Source organism: Eleutherodactylus coqui, chromosome 1 (genome assembly GCF_035609145.1).
Source record: "Eleutherodactylus coqui strain aEleCoq1 chromosome 1, aEleCoq1.hap1, whole genome shotgun sequence".
NCBI lineage: Eukaryota > Metazoa > Chordata > Amphibia > Anura > Eleutherodactylidae > Eleutherodactylus > Eleutherodactylus coqui.
In genome coordinates, this window is record NC_089837.1 from 57,075,000 (window position 1) to 57,093,579 (window position 18,580).

General features: G+C 42.7%; 2 protein-coding genes across 4 annotated transcripts in view; one reads left to right on the forward strand and one right to left on the reverse strand.

Annotated features, from left to right (window-relative positions):
* The window catches only part of OPN5 (opsin 5), a 121,312-nt gene extending 118,711 nt beyond the window's left edge, over positions 1–2,601 (forward strand). For all 3 annotated transcript variants that reach the window (XM_066596540.1, XM_066596533.1, XM_066596550.1), the window contains exon 7: positions 1,074–2,601. In XM_066596540.1, the coding sequence (XP_066452637.1) occupies positions 1,074–1,146 (73 nt within the window). In that variant the 3' untranslated portion in view covers positions 1,147–2,601. The remainder of the gene's footprint in view (positions 1–1,073) is intronic.
* Positions 2,602–11,920: 9,319 nt separating this feature from the next.
* The window catches only part of PTCHD4 (patched domain containing 4), a 128,409-nt gene continuing 121,749 nt past the window's right edge, over positions 11,921–18,580 (reverse strand). The window contains 1 exon segment of the mRNA XM_066589167.1: positions 11,921–13,567. Within this exon segment, the coding sequence (XP_066445264.1) occupies positions 11,934–13,567 (1,634 nt within the window). The 3' untranslated portion in view covers positions 11,921–11,933.

Consider the following 18,580-nt stretch of genomic DNA (forward strand, 5'->3'; position numbering starts at 1 on the left):
CAGAGTTTTGCCAAGTGAAGTATAAAATGCATCATGTGGCACACACGCAGAGTGCTTGTGTCCAGACAGTTATTGTAAAGCTTGGCTGAGGAGTGGCATTGTGCTGCTGCAGCAATGAAGTGTGCAAGCAAGAGTGTGCAAGCAAGAGTGAGCGGGCAGAGTGAGCGGGCAGAGTGAGCGAGTAGAGTGAGCGAGAGGAGTGAGCAGGCAGAGTAAGGTTGAAAGTTGGAAGCAGAGTCATGTGAGCTTTGTAAGAATTCTCTGGAGCCTCCTGTCTGGACTGTGGTGCTGGACACTTGACCATGGATGCTTAGGAAGTTTTGATCATTTACCACTGCATGTTGGGAGAGTAAAAGAAACATTCAGCACATGGCTATGATTCTTAAAAACACCAAGACATAGTCAATAATGGCTGGAGGCCAGAACTTTGGCATCCAAAAGTCGTTATTTTGGCATACATGCCGAAATGGTGACTTTTCTGCCATTTATGCCGCCTTCTGACACTTTTTTAAACAAGTGATCAGAGAATAGTGTCAGGGGGCTTGGCCGTGTGCCCGTTGCTTTTACTATAATCTACCCCAGACACTGGCATATACCAAAAAACTACTTTAGTTCCTAATTGGTGTAGGGTTTTCATCTGTCAGATGAAAGAAATATATTAAGAGGCTTGTTCCTCATAATACATTTGGCGCAGACTTTGCTTAGATCGACATGTGAAATGCAGGTCTAAGTACTGTATGTCTCTTGTAGTTGCCGTACAGAGAGCCACGAGAGGCCTCATATTGATAAGGATACTGTGTATATTTCAAGGAGGCCTGAGAACGTTCAAGAAGCTGCAGTGCAAATAAGTGTAACAAGTTGCTGAAGTGTTCCGGATTGTGGCGCAGCATTCTAAACTGTTTGTTGAGTAATGTACCACTGATTCCTGTGAAGTGACTGCATCACATCTCTTATTCCAACTAAAAATAGGGGCCCCCAGAAGCAACTGAGAAACCACAAATTGGTGTCCATGACTCCACCAAACCTTTCACCTGTTACCTATGAGTAAAGCCTTTTTTTTCTCTGTGTTGCAGAATCTATACTATTTCCACATACAGAAGATCAGTTCCATCAATGGAAGAAATCGGAGGCAAGGGAGAGCAATGAACTGTGTCGAACCAAGTCAAGATGTTGGCAAGAGTAGGCTGCCTTTTGGAACACCGACTGTAGATTTGGGGTACTGCCCAGTACTGATATATATGTATTTTTTTCAAGATTACATCTTCAGTCTCAATAATGGACCTGATGTCCATCACAAGGTGGACTCCTGCTATTTCATGGCTTGTAAGGCCATTCAAGGTCATCATACTGGAATCATGGAGTAGTCCGAAGACTTCCACGTCATTATTGAGTACATCTGTTGCTGAAACCCCATGTTTAAGCACTGGCTGTGATCAAATACTGGAGTCCCCATGTATTCTATGGTGATATTTATGTTCCTATGTGTCCATATTATTCAGATAACGAGGACTCATAATGGTGGAATCCTGTATGAAGACTGATACAGGCAAAAAGTGAGAGATGTCTTCACAGTAACCACTTAGATTGCCTCTTTCACCTTTCCTTTGTAGGCTAGACTTCTCACCAACCAGAACTATACTGTACACTGATGAGGGGCAAGAGCTCCAAAACAGCTGTTTGTACATAGGTACTGTGGTTTGGCTTACGTCCATAGTCCTATTGCAAGGCTGGTTAAAAGATCAGGTATTGGCTCGTAGGGTAGCTACCTTCCAATAGGTGGTGCTGTGGAGGATTCATCCATCAACATTCTGCATAGGTTTTTCCCAGGAAACATTGCACGGCCTATAAGACTTCTTACACCCTTGTGGTTCTCATGGCAAGTAGAAATATTACCCCTCTGGACTCTCATTGATGGCCAACCAGAATACTACTATGTACTGATGAGAGGCATGTAACCCGAAACAGCTATCTGTGCATGGGAACTCTGGTTTGACTTAAATGCCTTGTTGTGTTGTAAGCCCTTTCAAAAGGTCAGCTATTGACTAATAGGATATCTACCTTCTGATACATGGTGATGAGGAGGATTGTTCCATCGCTCATTTGCATAGTTTTACCCAGGGAGCCTATAACACTCCCCACGCTCTCATGGTGCTCTCCATAAGGTGAAATAGTAAATCCCCCGGCCTGGACTTGGGTAAGACTATGAAAACTGACACCTCATTGGTTGCATGAGACATCTCCTCCACTTTAGGCCCAGAAGAGACTCATTATTGTTCTATTTTGTTTGGTTAGACAAACATTTCTGTATTAAAGACAGCAAAGTTGCACTATGTGAATGAAGAAACACGCTCCTAAATCACGGGTCCCCATCGCTGCAAAGATTGTTCTGCTTTATGAAGGAAGGATTTGTATAAAATAAATTATTGGTTGGTGGTGTGGAAAGCGATTATGCATATATAGAACTATAGCACATTAGATGTCAAATGATGCAATACTAAAAGGCACCAACTATACAATGTATAATATGACTTTATATTCAGATCTTATCGGCATCTTTATTTTAAAACCTTTTGTGGTCAATAAAATATATCATTAAAACTGGATTCTTGTAATTGAATGTTGAATGTTTGGTTCCAGGCTGCTGTGAGCTCAGATCTTAAAGCGGCCGTATGGGACTGGAGAAACAAATATGGCCGAACGACTTCTCTGACTACCCGATGCGCATGCAGTCTAAGGCCTCTTTCACATGAGCGTATATTGGGCCGCCTTTTGCACGGCCAGCCGATATACGCTGATATATTCCAATGTATCAGATCACACAGGCGTATTCCCGTGTCGTAAAACCGCCCAGTCGTAGTCGTCTCTCCTCCCCTCCAGCTGTTTGCAATTGGAGGAGTCAGGATGGTGGTGGAGCTAAGCTCTGCCCTGTCCCTCCCATTCCTGGCTGAAGATAAGGGGCAGGGAGGGGGCGGGAGCTTAGCTCTGCCATGTCCCACCCCCTCCCACTGCACACAGCTAGATGGGAGGCGAGAGGAGGTGAGCCGGCGTGGGGGAGGCAGAACGGTATTGCGGGCTCGGCGTGTATGTGCTGGGCCTGTGCCATGTGAATGGACGCACAAATGTTAGATTTGTGCACCCGTTCACGTGTTTTTACGGCGCTGGCAGGCGCATGTAAAAACACCTATGGCCGTGTTAAAAGAGCCCTAAGACACTACATTCTGCAGTTACTGGCCAAGCACCACTCAGGTGGATAGCATTGGTTAATCAAAGCAGGTGTAGGGTCTTAGACTAATGATGTATACTAATATAGATTGCGCATCAGGTAGTCAGAGAAGCCCAACGCAAAAATGGAGGAGCATTTGGCATGCATTGTGCAAATCTCTGCTTCACATAAAGTCAGCAGCATATAAACACATCTATGTCCAGTGAATGGAGCAGCTTTTTCTCCTACTCTCTCAGCAGGAAGTCCCAGCACCATTTCAAACTTCAATCAATTCTCTATGTTATAGTCCCCCAAATAAGGGTACTTTTACATTGGCTGACTATTTGATACAAGATGTGATACGGGCGGGCATGGCGGCTCTAGTACCCTGTTGTACCGCCTCTAGCTTGGATGCAAGATGTGATATGGTGGGTATGGAGGCTTTAGTGCCCTGTTGTACTACCTCTAGCTTGGATATAAGATGTGATGCAGGCGGGCATGAAGGCTCTAGTGCCCTGTTATATCACCTCTAGCTTGAATATAATATGTGATACAGGGGGGAATGGAGGCTCTAGTACCCTGTTGTATCACCTCTAGCTTGGATATAAGATGTGATAGGGGCAGGCATAGAGGCTCTAGTAACTTGTTGTACCACCTCTAGCTTGGATATAAGATGTGATACGGGGGGCATGGAGACATACAGGTTCTGTATGGTATCCTGCAGCGTATTGCTCAAAATTTGCTGTAACATAGCCTCTACAGCTTACAAACTCATAGGCTGTTGAAGTTGGTGTCCCAGATGGTTCCATACATGTTCTATCTGCAATAAATCTGGTGACCGGGCAGCCATGGAAGTGTGACAATGTTGTGGAGGCTCCTATGACCCCCTTGTGTGTGCGGCTGACCATTATCCTCCTGGAAGCCAGCATGAGAGGAACACGTGGCTGCAGGATGTCCTGAATATATCGCTGAGCTGTCATTGTCCCTCATACCACTACTGGAGGTGACCGACTGTCGTATGCGATGGCCCCGAGACCATCACACCAGCAGGAGGCAGTGTGTCGCTCCACAGCAAGGGCAAGATTGAGGTGCTCACTGCTAACTCTCCAGACATGAACACAGCCGTCATCAGTTACCAAACTAAACCTGGTAATTAGTCTCTGAAGACAGCCCGGTTCCACGCCATAGCGTCCAGTTTCGTAATTCATGACAGCACTGCAAATGAAAGCGACAGTGGGTGTCAAAGACAGTACATGTAATGGGCTCCATAAGACCAAATATCCTTCAACCAAGCACCTAGAAATGGTTTAGACAGACACAGGGGTGTAATGATGGCGCCACCTGTCTCTGGATGGTGGACCATGAAGCAGTTGGAGCTGCTGGTGCTTGTCAGACGATCAGATGCTGCTGGTGGTCTGTAGGGGGCCCTGAGCCCGGTCACCTTGTGTGCCCTCACGCATCCACTGGTCCCAACACCTCCTAACAGTCTGGTCAGATGCTTCTCTCTACTGTTGGTCTGTAGGGTGGTCCTGAGCCCGGTCACCTTGTGTGCCCCCATCCACTGATCCCAACACCTCCTAACAGTGTGGTCAGAATGGCCGGTGGGGGACAATTCATCGATACGACCATAAAGCTTCTCACATCCCAATAATGCGCCCCTCAGACTCTGGTAACAGGGTGAAATCTCTTCTCTGTGTCGTAGAGGCATCTAGTGGCCAACAAGCTCCACACAAGTGGAAGAAGAGGTCACTACACACAAGGAGCCTCCAAGAGCCTCTTATAGGCCAAAGGTGGAACCAATTTTATCGCCTCCGGCGACAAGACCGTCCATCTAATCAAGCGACAATTTCCACTAGGGGCGTGATATTTTTTGGCAAAGAGTGCATAACTGCATATCTTTCATCTTTCCCCCATCCCTGTATGTCCATCTTTCTATATCATTCATCTTTCCATCAGCTCTGCATGTCCACAGAGCTCCAGCGGGCTCCACCTACATTCACTGAAAAACTATCTCTCTTGTGTGAAAGCGCAGTTGTGACTCGCCCCGTGTAAAAGTACCTTCAAGGCAGATTCACATGGATGTTTTTGTGCATGTAGTAGGCAGTCAGCCTTCACTGCACTAATAGAAGCCCTCATTTCAGCGGTGAATACCGTGTGAGTTTTGCGCAATTTCAGACTCACAGAACTTGTGCATTCTAATAACCAATTATTATTCTAATGGGTTAATGTACATGAGATCAAAAAATTGTAGCCTGTCCTATTTTTGTGTGAGAACAGAACCCGCCATGTGCGTCTCCCGACGCTGGAGGGTCGCATTAACTTCTTAGCAACTTCATTGTAACTAATAGAAAATAAGGCTGCGGTTTCATCTACAGCTGCGGGCTTTTTAGTTCTGTCTTTGTACTCTGAATATGTAATGTACCAAGTATTCTGAGGAACTGAAACTCCTCAATGAGGTTTCCTGCATCCAGGTACTAAAACTGGATAGCTAAAAATATGTAAATTAGGACTCTTTCACATCAACAGATCGCTTTCTGTTTTTAATGAAATCGAGAGCAAAACAGAATTAAAACAGAACCAAGTGGAAGCCAAAGTTTAACTTTTTTTAAGCAAATCTGGTTGACATTTATGCATGTCGTGTGAGCCGGTCATAGGGGGACATTTATGAAAGCTCTAATGCAAGAATTCTGGTGGAAAAAAGTTGCAAATGTTTATGCAAGTCTCACAAAATTTTTGCAACTTTTTAGCTTTTCGTTGCCAGCCTTACCTCTTTTTTTGAAAGCGGGCAGGGCTTGTTGGGAGGGGCGTGGCCACCCAACTGACAAATTTATGTATAACTTACACCAGAAATTGTCATAAATGATGGCAGAAATGTACGCCAAGACAGACCTGGCATACATTTCTGAGAAGGAGCATAGAGGTGGCATGGTGTGAGCCTCCTCATGTACTAGGTGAAATTATACTAAGTCCAGTGTCGGAAATGTCGGGCTTAGTAAATTTCCCCCATACTTCCTTCCCATATGGATTAGGCTTCATGCTACATAATACATACATTATACATATATAATGGATACTCCCAATGTAGGCACTGCACAGAAACAAAGGTAAAAAAGATATTTTAATGAGTGTATCTTCCAAGAGCATGGCCAAGTAAAGGACACATCAGATTTGACAATCAGTTGAGTATAGTAAGCCAATACCATCCTTTATATATCAACCAGTTTATGCATCAAGACTTTTCTTTGGTGTGTTTCGGCTTATGAAGTGTCTTGATCCGGCGAATGGTGGTGAAATTTGTCTTCTCTGGAAACACCAAAAGCTTGGACCGGAGTGAAGAACAGCAGCCGATGCATGGGAATTTAATATATGAAATATAGCCGCTGTATAATGTATACAGACGGACGGAAACGTCGTCTGGTCATCACCACTCATATTGCATAACTACATATATCCTTAGTCTCAAATATAGGATCATGCTCTGATAAAGATAGTATAAAATTACAAAAAACAGGTCTCCTGCAACTTAACCCCCTGAGAGCACTGACTCCTACGTAAGTGCATTAAGAGATACATGCATAATTACTGTGAGGGGTTAACATTTAAGGTCAGCTTTACTATAAAAATAGAAAACATTGAGTCATCGACATGAGGATACAAGATTCACTCGGGGTCCCCGTTCCAAAGAGGACCACCGTGGAGGCGCTCAGTCCTGTGCTACTGAACATAGGACATCCAGATTGAATACATACTGCTGCTTAGATGACGAATGGGGCAAGATAATCATGCACGTTCCTAAAAACTAAGAACTGCCACCGTTGTCCACTGCGTCTGTTTATAGAAGTTACTGGTTCTTTCTAATGAAGAGGATCAAGTGACTACGTGACACAACAGCACCTACCGTCATTGCCAAAAAGTTCCTCCAATCATCACTGCCGGACCATTTGGAGACCATATATTGCCAAAAATTGTATATAGGTGCTAGCTTATATCCAGGGGTGTAACTTGAGGACCCTGTACCCATTTAAAATACTAGTCTGATCTTATGGAGCCTTGTGTGGTGCAGAGTACTAAACTCTCACTCATAACCTGAAGGTTGTGAGTTCAATCCCCACGTGGTTCAGGTAGCTGGCTCAAGGTTGACTTCTGAGGTTGGTAAAATAAGAACCCACCTTGGTGGGGGGTGATAAATGAATTACCTGAAAGCGCTGTAGAATAAGTTGGCGCTATACCATATATTAATTTTTTATGTGTCAGAGGGACCTCCTAAGATACCAGGATTTGGATGTGACCAGAACCTCTCTACCCCTCTAGCTATGTCACTGTTCATAGCCCAGCTAAATGCAGGATAGAAAGAACATAATGTTCAGGTTTATGGGTAGAATATGCAAAATAGCTCTCCTCAAGACAGAAGAATACCCAGAGACTGCTTTGGCTGTAGGCAAATTAGCTCTCCTTCCTTCTGGGGGAGAGCTAATTTGCATACTTTACTCCATGGAGCATTGCCCTTAAAGGGTTTTCTGGGCAAAAACTATTGATAGTATGACCTATCCTCAGAACCAGTGGATCTGAGGGATTATGTCCCAGAGAACAGACAGCAGGTAATATACTGTAGTTCCAGCCTGGTCCCTAGGCAGAATTTAGAATTTAGTCAATCTTGAGAAGGTGTTAGCTGTACATGGTCCACATATGGTATGCACGGACACAGGGGTTTTGGGGTTGAGTCTACTTGAGCCCTGGACCTATGTGAGAGGGTTGCATTGTGTTGGGTACCTGCAGTGACTGCAAGCACGGTCTGGCCATCAGAATTGGTTTGGCTGACAAGATGCTTGAACCTGAAGTTGGTGCCGTTTTATTTTGGACATGGACCCAATGGCTTGACCACCTCACTGGCATCCATCCACTTTCCACCAATGTACCTGTTATTCTGCTGCATGGTTAAACATAATATGGCTGTGTTCGGCTTCGGTGGGCGACACAGGGCCGAGATGAAAGTAAAAAAATAACATTAATGGAAAACATTTCCGACATTGGATATTGCATAGAATTCACTTCGCTGACGTTCATGTTCGACTCTTCCCACCGCCAATTACCCTGATAGTCACATGATGCAGATTTTCTTTCAGAATTTCAGAGTAACCGGACTTTTTTTTTTTTGCTTTTTCTTAAAAACGAATGGCTAAAAATGAGATAATGTCATCTGTTTTGTGGAAATCTGAAGGCTTACGGTCCCTGCAGTGCCATCACCAAGAAAAAGGTCAATGACAATTAACAGTCAACAGTTCACACTATTTTTTGCACAATTCTGGGGCTGAAGGATATTTTTGTGTTTTCCTCTATTTTTTAGCTGACATACATTAATTAAGAATTAATTAACAAGGACCATGGATTGGAATCCCATCTTTAGCAATCGGTTGGGGTCCACTGCTACCCCAACAATGGGGCCACCTACTATTTGCTTTGGATTATTCCCCACAAAATGCCCCAGAAAGTTGCATCAAGTTATGAGCTCTAACGACGTATTCACACATATGCAAGATTTGCGCACTCAGTATACACTGAATAGACCCCATTCACTTCAATGGGTTCGGTCACATGTGCATTTTTTGCACACGTATTTCAGTTGCGCTAAAAACAAGAAGAACGCACCAGGCCCTATTTTAGCACATATAATCTGATTAAACTTATTGGCCCATTTAAATCAATGGGAGCTTACTTGCGCCTAAAAATACTGTAAAACGTGCAAATGTACGTATACACACGCTTGCACCCGAGTAAAGCCAGCCTGAAGGTCATGATGTGAAATGTTCCAACATGGTCACCATTGTCAAGATCTCTGATTTCTGTCACTGACTATAAATCCCACATCTACTATAGTTCACAGCTAAGAGTTTGTTAACAAGGTATACCTGTAAGTGCGGCCTCACACAGGTGAAATGGCAAAGTCTGGTGCGGTGCGTCCTGCAGCCAAATTCTGACCCATGTGAAATGCCCCTCGGCAAGTTTCTTGGCCCGATATTGTAGCCTAAACTAGGTTTCCACTTGTGGGCAGCAAGCCAAGATCTTCAAAACAGAGAGTATTTGGAGCATGAAGTATATCAGAAAGTTGTTATTAAACACAGTGAAGTGCGATGGAATGACGGTGGGCTCTGCTTGATGATCGGATTAGAAAAACATGGCTGCCTTCTTCCAAAACATCGCCATACCTGTCTACAGGCCGCGTGTGGTATTGCAGATCAGCCCTATGCACTTACGGTGCAGATACAACCCGCGGTCAGTGTGGCGCTGTTTTTGGAAGGAAGCAGCCATATTTTTCAAATTCTGTAGAAGCCCTTTAAATCTGTTTTAGAACATTCCGGATGGAATCAAATTCTCGCCCTAGATGTATTTTAGGGAATCCCCCATGTGACCCAATAATTTATAATATCCACTAAAGAAAATCTGCCCAGCCTTCTATCCATATGGATTAAATGGGTTGTGTACTTGTTGTCCCAAAGACGGGAAGTAGTTGCTACTCCCTTGCGTTCAGGATGGTAGTCCAGTAAAAGCCAGTGGTGATCACTGAGTGGCGCTAACATCAGAGTATATCAGTCTGTTATGTATCAGGGCTGTTCAGACCAACGGGGTTTTCTCCCACTATGCAGCCGTCTGAATCTGCCTTAAAGGACTGATATGAAATGTATGAACCAAGGCTAATGAAATTGTATACATGGCAATAACATTCCATTTAGGGCTTAAACAGGCGGGCGCATACTCTAATACCCTCGCCGCTACGGAGCGTTTTAGTGCGAGAATCGGGTAAAAATCTTTTTTCTTTTCCTGTTAAAATTTCACGCTATTGCGCACCGCTAAAAAAAAAAAAGGAAGCAGGAAGATCCATCCTGCCCTTTCGTTATCAGATTTTTTTTCGCGATGGAGTTGAGCACGCAAAAAGCGAGCTTGAAAGTGAACCTATTGAAATCAATAGTCTCTTCACTGCATAGAGCGCGCACAAATACGGTCATGTGAATACTCATTCTGTAGAATGACTAAGTCAGAGTTACTGCATGTGTGATATCATGACGGTCCGCAGCTCCACTGAGATGACTTGCGATGAGTTTGCACTTATAGCGACCCTTCAATCATGGATAACCACATATGGCTGCATATAGTATGCATTATTGGTCTAAGGCCGGTGTCGCATGAGTGGAAGTGCATTTACGCCATAGGTTTGCATAATGAGCGTTGCATGTTTGTGCGCACAAGTGCGTATTTTACTGTACTTTTTGAACATGCAAAAAAACACACAAGCACGCTCCCGTTCATTGAAATGGGTAATTAAGTTAATTAGTTCAATATGCACTATTTTCATGTGCCGGAAAATAGAGCCCGCTGTGCATTTTTTCCCCAAACTAAATGCGTGCGCAAAACACGCACATATAAATGAATCTATTGGTTCTATAAACTGCGTATTTACCACCCAAATTTTGCGCACAAAACACTGCGCAAATACGTTCGTGAGACACCACCTTGATACACTGCCTTGATTGTGAGCAGTACTGGCCAGTCAGAGCAGCATGTGGGGTCTTAGACTACCGATGTGCATGGGATATCTGCATGCCACGAAGATCTAATGAATGTGGGTCCTACCTTTGTAACTGCACCTATCTTAAGTTTTCATTGGTGCAATAGAAGAAAATAGGGTGGAGCTCTCCTAGGAAATTATGTACATGCCCGTAGCGCACGGTGGGAAATTGGCTTGTGATCCTGATTTGGGCAGTGTTGCCCTCCAGGTGGATGCCACAATTGTGAAGGATGGGTGGGGTACAGATGGACAAATTGCTAAAAAGATTGCACAAAAAGTGGAACCTCTCATTTAGCCAAAAAAAACCATCCATCTCACAATATTACTAGCGCCATACTGTCCCTGTAGTTCTATGCATTTTCCTTTTTATTTCCTTTCATTCGGCACCCAACGCCACACCAGTTTTAATCTTCTCATTGACTATCTCTAGTTATGGCCCCCGCAGCCCATGAACCAACTGTATGCAGTGAGTGAGGGTAGTCAGGACTTACTTAGAAGCCAATGAGAGTTACAGCATAGCTCTATGAGTTACACTGTTTCCCCAACTTCAATAGACTTCTTTGGGCGTTATGGAAGCAATGTAGAGATCTTACTTAACTGTTTCCGTAAACCCTTAGCACCACCATCCACCACATTCAGTCAGGTTGGGGTCTAAAGATATGTGAAGGACCAAGAGGTGAGATCCACACGGCTGTAGTTTTTGGTGGAGACCTGAAATTTTGTAGATCTTGAGGAACAACTTTGACCAACACTTGGACAAACATTAGATGTAATGCCTATTTTAGGAAGTAATCGTGAGGAAATAATAAGTTACGGGTGAAAATGCGTAATGCAATAAAAAATTGGCCAAAGGATTAACAGATCATGATCATAGAAAAATAATTTAATCAATTAAATCGTTTTCGACCCAAACCACTGCAAACAAGGGGGGACTACGGCCTCAGACCCTATTTCCACCAAACAGAGTCATTATGAAAATGAGGTAAATAGAAAAATCGGACTGTAGACTTTTTTTTTTCTTTTATAAAAAGGTATAAAAAATCTTGCACCTTGATGTTTCAAAAAAATACCCCTTCTTAATATAACTTGCAACTTTGGCCAGAGCAAGCAGCTGATTTTTGCCTACTTTCCCTGTTAAGGTCCAGTGTATGAGACTTATTTATCAATAGCTCAAACAGAAGTCACGTGATCTGCATTTTCCTGAATTTCTATGCATTCGATCTCCTCTCTCTCCTTCCTTTTGGCTCTTTTCTTTTTCTTGTGACGCTTTTTAGATGGAGGGAAAAAGGTTAAGAAAACAGGCAAAATGACAAAACAGTGCAGTAGCGTGCAACTACCAGTCAGCAGCAAGCATTTGAACAGTGTGGAGGTCAAGTTCGAAGGCACAAACAGAAGGGGTACCAGCCCGGCGGTAAATGTTACAACATTCTGGATTATAGCTGTGCCATGCTCCTTGAGTGAATCTTGTATGCATAGAGTTCTTGTGTGCTCAGTGGCTAAGACGAATGTATATAGCAGAGGGGAACAGTGATCTATGGCAAAATTCAAAGAGTACATAAGGCACAGGATAGATACGCAATCCATGTCAACTTTCCATAACGTCATTAGGCCCAACACACCCAACTCAATAGATATGACGGTAATTATCAGCCAAAAGTTCCCCAAAGGGTGAATAACCAGGAAGAAGGTCAAAATTAACACCAGCAAGACACTAAAGCCAGAGATCAGAATCGGCATAGTAACAGCCAAGCCATAGTGGTCCATAAAAACAAAGGTGGGGTTGAACACAATAAACTTGATGCTTTGTATCAAGGAGAGCGGTCTCAACTTTTCGAGCAACTCAACCACCTCTCGTTGTGTGTTCTCACTTGTTCTGGCCACCAGATACATTCGAGAAGCAATAATGTTCAACTCTTCAGCTGACCTTGATATGATGATGTCGTTCTTGAAGTGCTGAAATTCTGTTTTCCTCAGAAAACCATTCTGGAGCAAATTGATAAATTCAGTTTTGTTTGATGCAGAAATATTGCCAACTTTTATAAAGTGGTAAAATTGTTCAATCCAAGACTCTGTATTGAATCCATAACTCAAAGTCTTCAAGTCTTCCTGAACTGTTGAATTCCAATATTCGAGAGGTTCATAAATATAGAATCCAATCACAGGACTATAGTTGCTAAAATACTTTTGCTGTATAAATGCATAAGAAACACTTGGAGAGTCACTTGCTAAAATGTTTATAATATTCGACCCACCGGTAATTTGGAGGCAGCCCATGAATGAGAACGATGCATAGATGAGGTATAGTATGACCACAAAGGGTTTCACATAGGTATTTGTGATCCATTCATTATAATGTTCTCGAAGGAAATGCTGAATGAAATGGTTCTCATAGGGGTCTGGTTCATGGTGCGAGGAATGTTGATGTCCATCGCTCATCATGGTCTGAAACCATATTGGTTGTCTATCCAAATACTCCTCGGAAGGAATTTTGCAACAAAAAATACTGTGGTAACGATTTTGTTCCAGTTGGCCGGCAAAGACTAGACATGAGCCATAGAAGGAGAAGACATAAAAATAGTTTAGGACAATGGTTATGCACATGTTTTGGCAAAATATCTTGACCGCTTCAATATTCGTAAAAGGACTTGCTCCCATTCCGAATGTGATGATGTAGAGGGAGCTCGTCATGGTGTAGGAGACCATTACATCAGAGTATGCATCGGCCACTCTGTCCTTAAAAGGCAAAGTTTCTCTGGTTCTTCTCCATCCAGAAAGAAGTTCAAAAACTCCTTTAGTCCCATGACCTAAGAACAAAACAAAACAATCATTACAGTCCATTCTGTGCCTTGAGAATCGACAACAAATGCTGGTAGAATTGGCAACGGAAGGGGAAATAAAATGATATTAACTGAACAATTACATTTTCTAAACAGGTAGGACCTTATTGATTTGAATATTTAACCCCATCATTTTTGTTTTATCCACATAGATGAATAGAGGCTTGTATTTTGCAGGACGTGTTTCATTATTCAATAGCACCATTTTCTGATATGTTTATTTTAGTGTTAAAGTTTCCCTAAACGTTTTTTGGGAAGAATGCAAAAAAACTGCAATGCCTCCAATGTTTTTTATATTGATCACTGTGTGGTATTAGGGTTGTCATCTTTGTCACGAAAAAAAAACATGGTAAAAAGGGTGTGTCTTGGGGGTGTGGCTTACCACAGCATTTTTTTTTCTCCTTTATCTCCTGGATTCCGTCCAGTGGCTATGTGCATGCGTGGGATCTAGGCCAGTGTGTTCTCGCGAGTAGATGACGTTTAGTGTGAATCAAACAAAATGTTATCTACTCGCAAGAACACGCTGCAGATGCTCATATACAATCTACACGTAGGTGCAGATCACTGACCTCAGGTGACGTCATTGAATGTCTGTGACTGGTTAACCCAGCGCAGGCTTTCATTGGCTGATGCTGGCTAGCAAATGAGAGCATTATCTGAGCTGGAGGTGGGGAATTTAAGCTCCGCTTCCAGAAAGAAATGCTCTGCCAACACGGAGGACATCGTGGCAGCCTGCAGTAGTGATGGGGACCCGCAAGCGCTCTGGAACGACGGCAGTAGGTGAGTATTAGGACCCCCCACTCCAGTGTGATTACCAGCTGAGAGCTGCGGCACCCCGGTTGAAAATCACTGAGAATACCAGCTTCAGCGCCAGATGGGCGGTCGGAGCTGGTATTAAAAAACACTGGCTGGTAATATAGCCGGTAGAAAAAAAATACAGGCACCAGCCCGGCGGGCAAAATACTGGCCAGGACGGTGAATTACCGGTGGGTGGCAACCCTATATGGAATAGATATATCTTATGCTGAAAGCATGCCCTATATGGCATCTACTACTGTTCTTACAATCTTACTGTCTTAGGGACCATCGTTAATCACAGTCAACCTCCTATGGGTCATAGTGCAGACACAAAAGCTGTCAGCAGTATTTTATCGTTTTTATGTCTCTTAACTAACAGTCACTGACAGAGACATACAGACTGCCGAGCAGCTTGATCTTCATATCTAAGACCAGAAATTTTACAAGATTCAGCCAATAATAGCTGAATAATCAGTGGGCATATTCCTCATTGCACTTCGAGCATGCTCAGAGCATGAAAAGCATAGCAGCCAGAACTGGAGAGAGGCGGAATACAGACAGCCAGGATTGGGAGGGAGAGAGATGACAGCAGTCACTGTCCAGTACCAGAGTCCCTGTTTCTGTGCTCTGACCATGGGGTAAGTGAGTAGATAATGTCCTGTTTGGTTCATGGCATTTCTAGGCTAGTGGTTATTACACTAACTAGACTACAAAAACATCCACAGATTCAAATCTTAGAACAGACCCTACTTCATACTGAGGGCTCCTTCAAGTATACTACTAGATTCGGTTGATGAGTCTACCATAGATGTTAGGCATCGTGTTCAGAAACTGTTCTAAAGCTCTGTTTACATCTCAATTAGAGGCTCCATTTGGTGCCTTCATCGCAGATCCACTGCAAATTACAGACAAGATAGTGTAGTGTTCTGCACTATTTGGTCCGGCAAAATGTTGGGCAGCATGACGGAAGATCAACAGACTCCACGATAGTTAACGGGGTTCATCAGGCACCATTGATGGTAGTTAAGCGCTGAGTCCAGCATTTCTGTTATCTTCATAGCTTGGCTCTGATGACCGAGATGAAAAACAGAAACAGATAATGCAAACATGAGCAGAGCCTAAACATAATTTTATTTATGAAATTGTATATTAATTAGTCATTCTCATTTAGACTCCGAAGCTTCGGGCACTTATGGCAACATATTCATATGTCAAGAAAAGTGGCGCAGATGCTTCATAAATATTTGGCCTGAACACCTGATTTTTAAATGCATTTATGCCGCACAACTGGAATAAATTAATTAATAAATCTCCCCCATAGAGTTTCAAATCCAATTACACAGTACATGGCAATTTGCTGGCTGCCTGAAGGCACCACCTGGAGCAAACGTAGTTGATACAGATTTACACAACCACTAATGAACTTAAAGAAGCACTCCTGGACATGTTTTTATCTTTGCTTTGGGTTGTAAACTACATTAAGATAAGAGCATGGGAGTTCTGTAGAAACTCATTGAGTAAGGATACAAGGAGAGAACAACAGAAAGGACACCATTGTAGGCATTTACTATAGGCCGCCTGGACAAGCAGAAGATATGGATGAACTCTTTCTACATCAGATGGCCAAGTTCTCAAAAAAGCATGACATAGTGATCAGGGGAGATTTTACCCATCCAGACATTTGTTGGAACTCTCTCTCAGGTAAAAGTAATGGGTCCAACAAATTCTTATCCGCTCTTGCTGACAACTTTATCTTCCAAAAGGTAGAAGAGAAAACAAGGAGATCTGCTATCTTGGACCTAATTCTACTAACTGTGAGGAAATGGTTGTGGGAGTAAGGGTGGCTGGGACCGTAGGAGGCAGCTATCATGCTGTGCTTGAATTTTGGATATAAAGGCAAGGAAGACCTGACAAAACTCAGACCTCAAGGTTGGATTTCAGAAAGACAATTGTTTTATTGTAATTTTGCTCTCCTTCTCCCTTCTTCTTCATAATAATGAGAATGTTTCTTTAAGAGGTCAGAGTATAGAATTTTTTATTATGTTTCAGCATGGGAAACACTCATTATAAAAAATTAACTCAGACCGCCCCTTTAAAACATTAAAAACTTTACTAATATCAACCCCTTCCTGATGTGTGCTGTACATGTATGGTGCATGCCGGGTGCCAGTGTATGGAGTGGGTTCAAGAGCCAAACCCACTACATACATGGTGGCTGACGTCCTGTGGTGTGGCTTGATACATAGCCTGTGAAAATTCTGTACAATGCAATACTGTAGTATTGCAGCACATTGTATAAGCACTCAAATGATTACAAGTTCAAGGTCCCTATGGGGGCTGAAAACTAAAAATTCTTTAAACATTAGAGAAAAAAAAATATTAAAGATAAAAATACTTTTACTAAAAAATTAAATGAATAGTTATTTCTGCATCCATAAAAGTCCAACTTATCGAAATATTGTATTATTTATCCCACATGGTAGCAAAAATATGCAATGTCATAATTGTGCTTATTTGGTCACCCCATCTGCAAGAAAAAAACTGGAACAACAAGCAAACAAAAAACATTTTTGTACCAAAAAAGCTCCGCCAAAAATGAAACCTTTGTGCAGCTGCATCGGCAGAAAAGAAAAAAGTTTTGGAGGCCACAGGATGGCAACAGGAAATATATATATATATATATATATATATATTTATAAAAAAATGTTTAACTTTTTTAAGTAGCACATGAACACTATAAAAGCAACACCCCCCAAAACATGGCAAATTTAATATTTTTTTCCATTTCACCCCACTTAGAAATTTTTAAAAGTTTTCCGATATTAAATGGTACCATAGAAAAATACAATTGGTCCTGCTAAAAACAAGCCCTCATGTAACTATGTCACTGGAATAAATAAAAAAGTTAAAATTTTTGAAAGTGGGGATGAAAGATTTCATATACGAAAATGTAGACTAATGTGAATTCTGAAGTCAAAATAAGCCATAATGAAATCATTTCTCTCATCGCCTTAAGACATGTTCTAACTAGAGATGAGCGAGTATACTCGCTAAGGCACATTACTCGAGCCAGTAGTGTCTTAGCCGAGTATCTCCCCGCTCGTCTCTAAAGATTTGGGGATCGGCGGGGGGCGGGGACCGGCGGGGGAGAGCAGGGAGGAACGGAGGGGAGATATCCCTCCTCTCACTCTCTCCCCCCTGCTTCCCCCTGCTCACCGCCGCAACTCACCTGTCACCAGCGCCGGCCCCCGAATCTTTAGAGACTAGCACGGAGATACTCGGCTAAGGCACTACTCACTCGAATAATGTGCCTTAGCGAGTATACTCGCTCATCTCTAGTTCTAACATCTTCAAGGCTCATAAGCTTCTCATGTTTGAATGCAGATTGGTGAGTCTTATTAGTCAAGTTTTTACAAAAAGTCAGCATGTCTTTTTGGTTTAGTACGATACATAAAGCTTCATTACATTCTGCTTCCTCGAGTATCATTAAATTCTGCTACCGGGTGGACCAGGCTCTGAAAACGTAAAGGTCAATGTCATATTAAATGTTAATGGGAAGTAAGTACCGACTAAGAGCCATTATATTTTGGTAAAGGTCACAGAGTTGTACCTGCTTGACTCAAACAGACAATATGTTGATGACGCCTCCATCTGTACTTCCATCCCTGGTGCCAAAGAAATCAAGTCAAACTCCATAAATAAAGGATGAAGGTGAGATATTGTTATTGGTTAGGTTGCGAGCTGGATCTATGCAAGCTCTTGAATATTTTATTCTCTAAGGGATGACAAGGTGTCATTCATTTTCAACACTTCGGCAAAGCAATCAATCAAGTTGATGGAGCACTGAATAAACCAACACAAAGTTTGCATAGTCTAATGAAAAGGAAGTTGACTTTCTCAGGAAATAAAATATGATCAAGTAAATGTTACAGATTGGAAATGTTTTACGAGATCTCACAGATTTTGCACAGATAAGAAGATGGATGGGGGTCTAGCTCGAACTCAACATAGCTCTAGCTTCTGCTGATTCACTCATGGGTCTCCATGAGATAGATAGTGTAGTGTTACCTATCTACTGTTGTGCTGAGAAGCCTAGTTTCAGTCCTCTATGTATGTCTTAGGGCTCATGTCCACGGGCAAAATATGATTTAAGATCCGCAGAGGATCTCCCGCATGCGGATC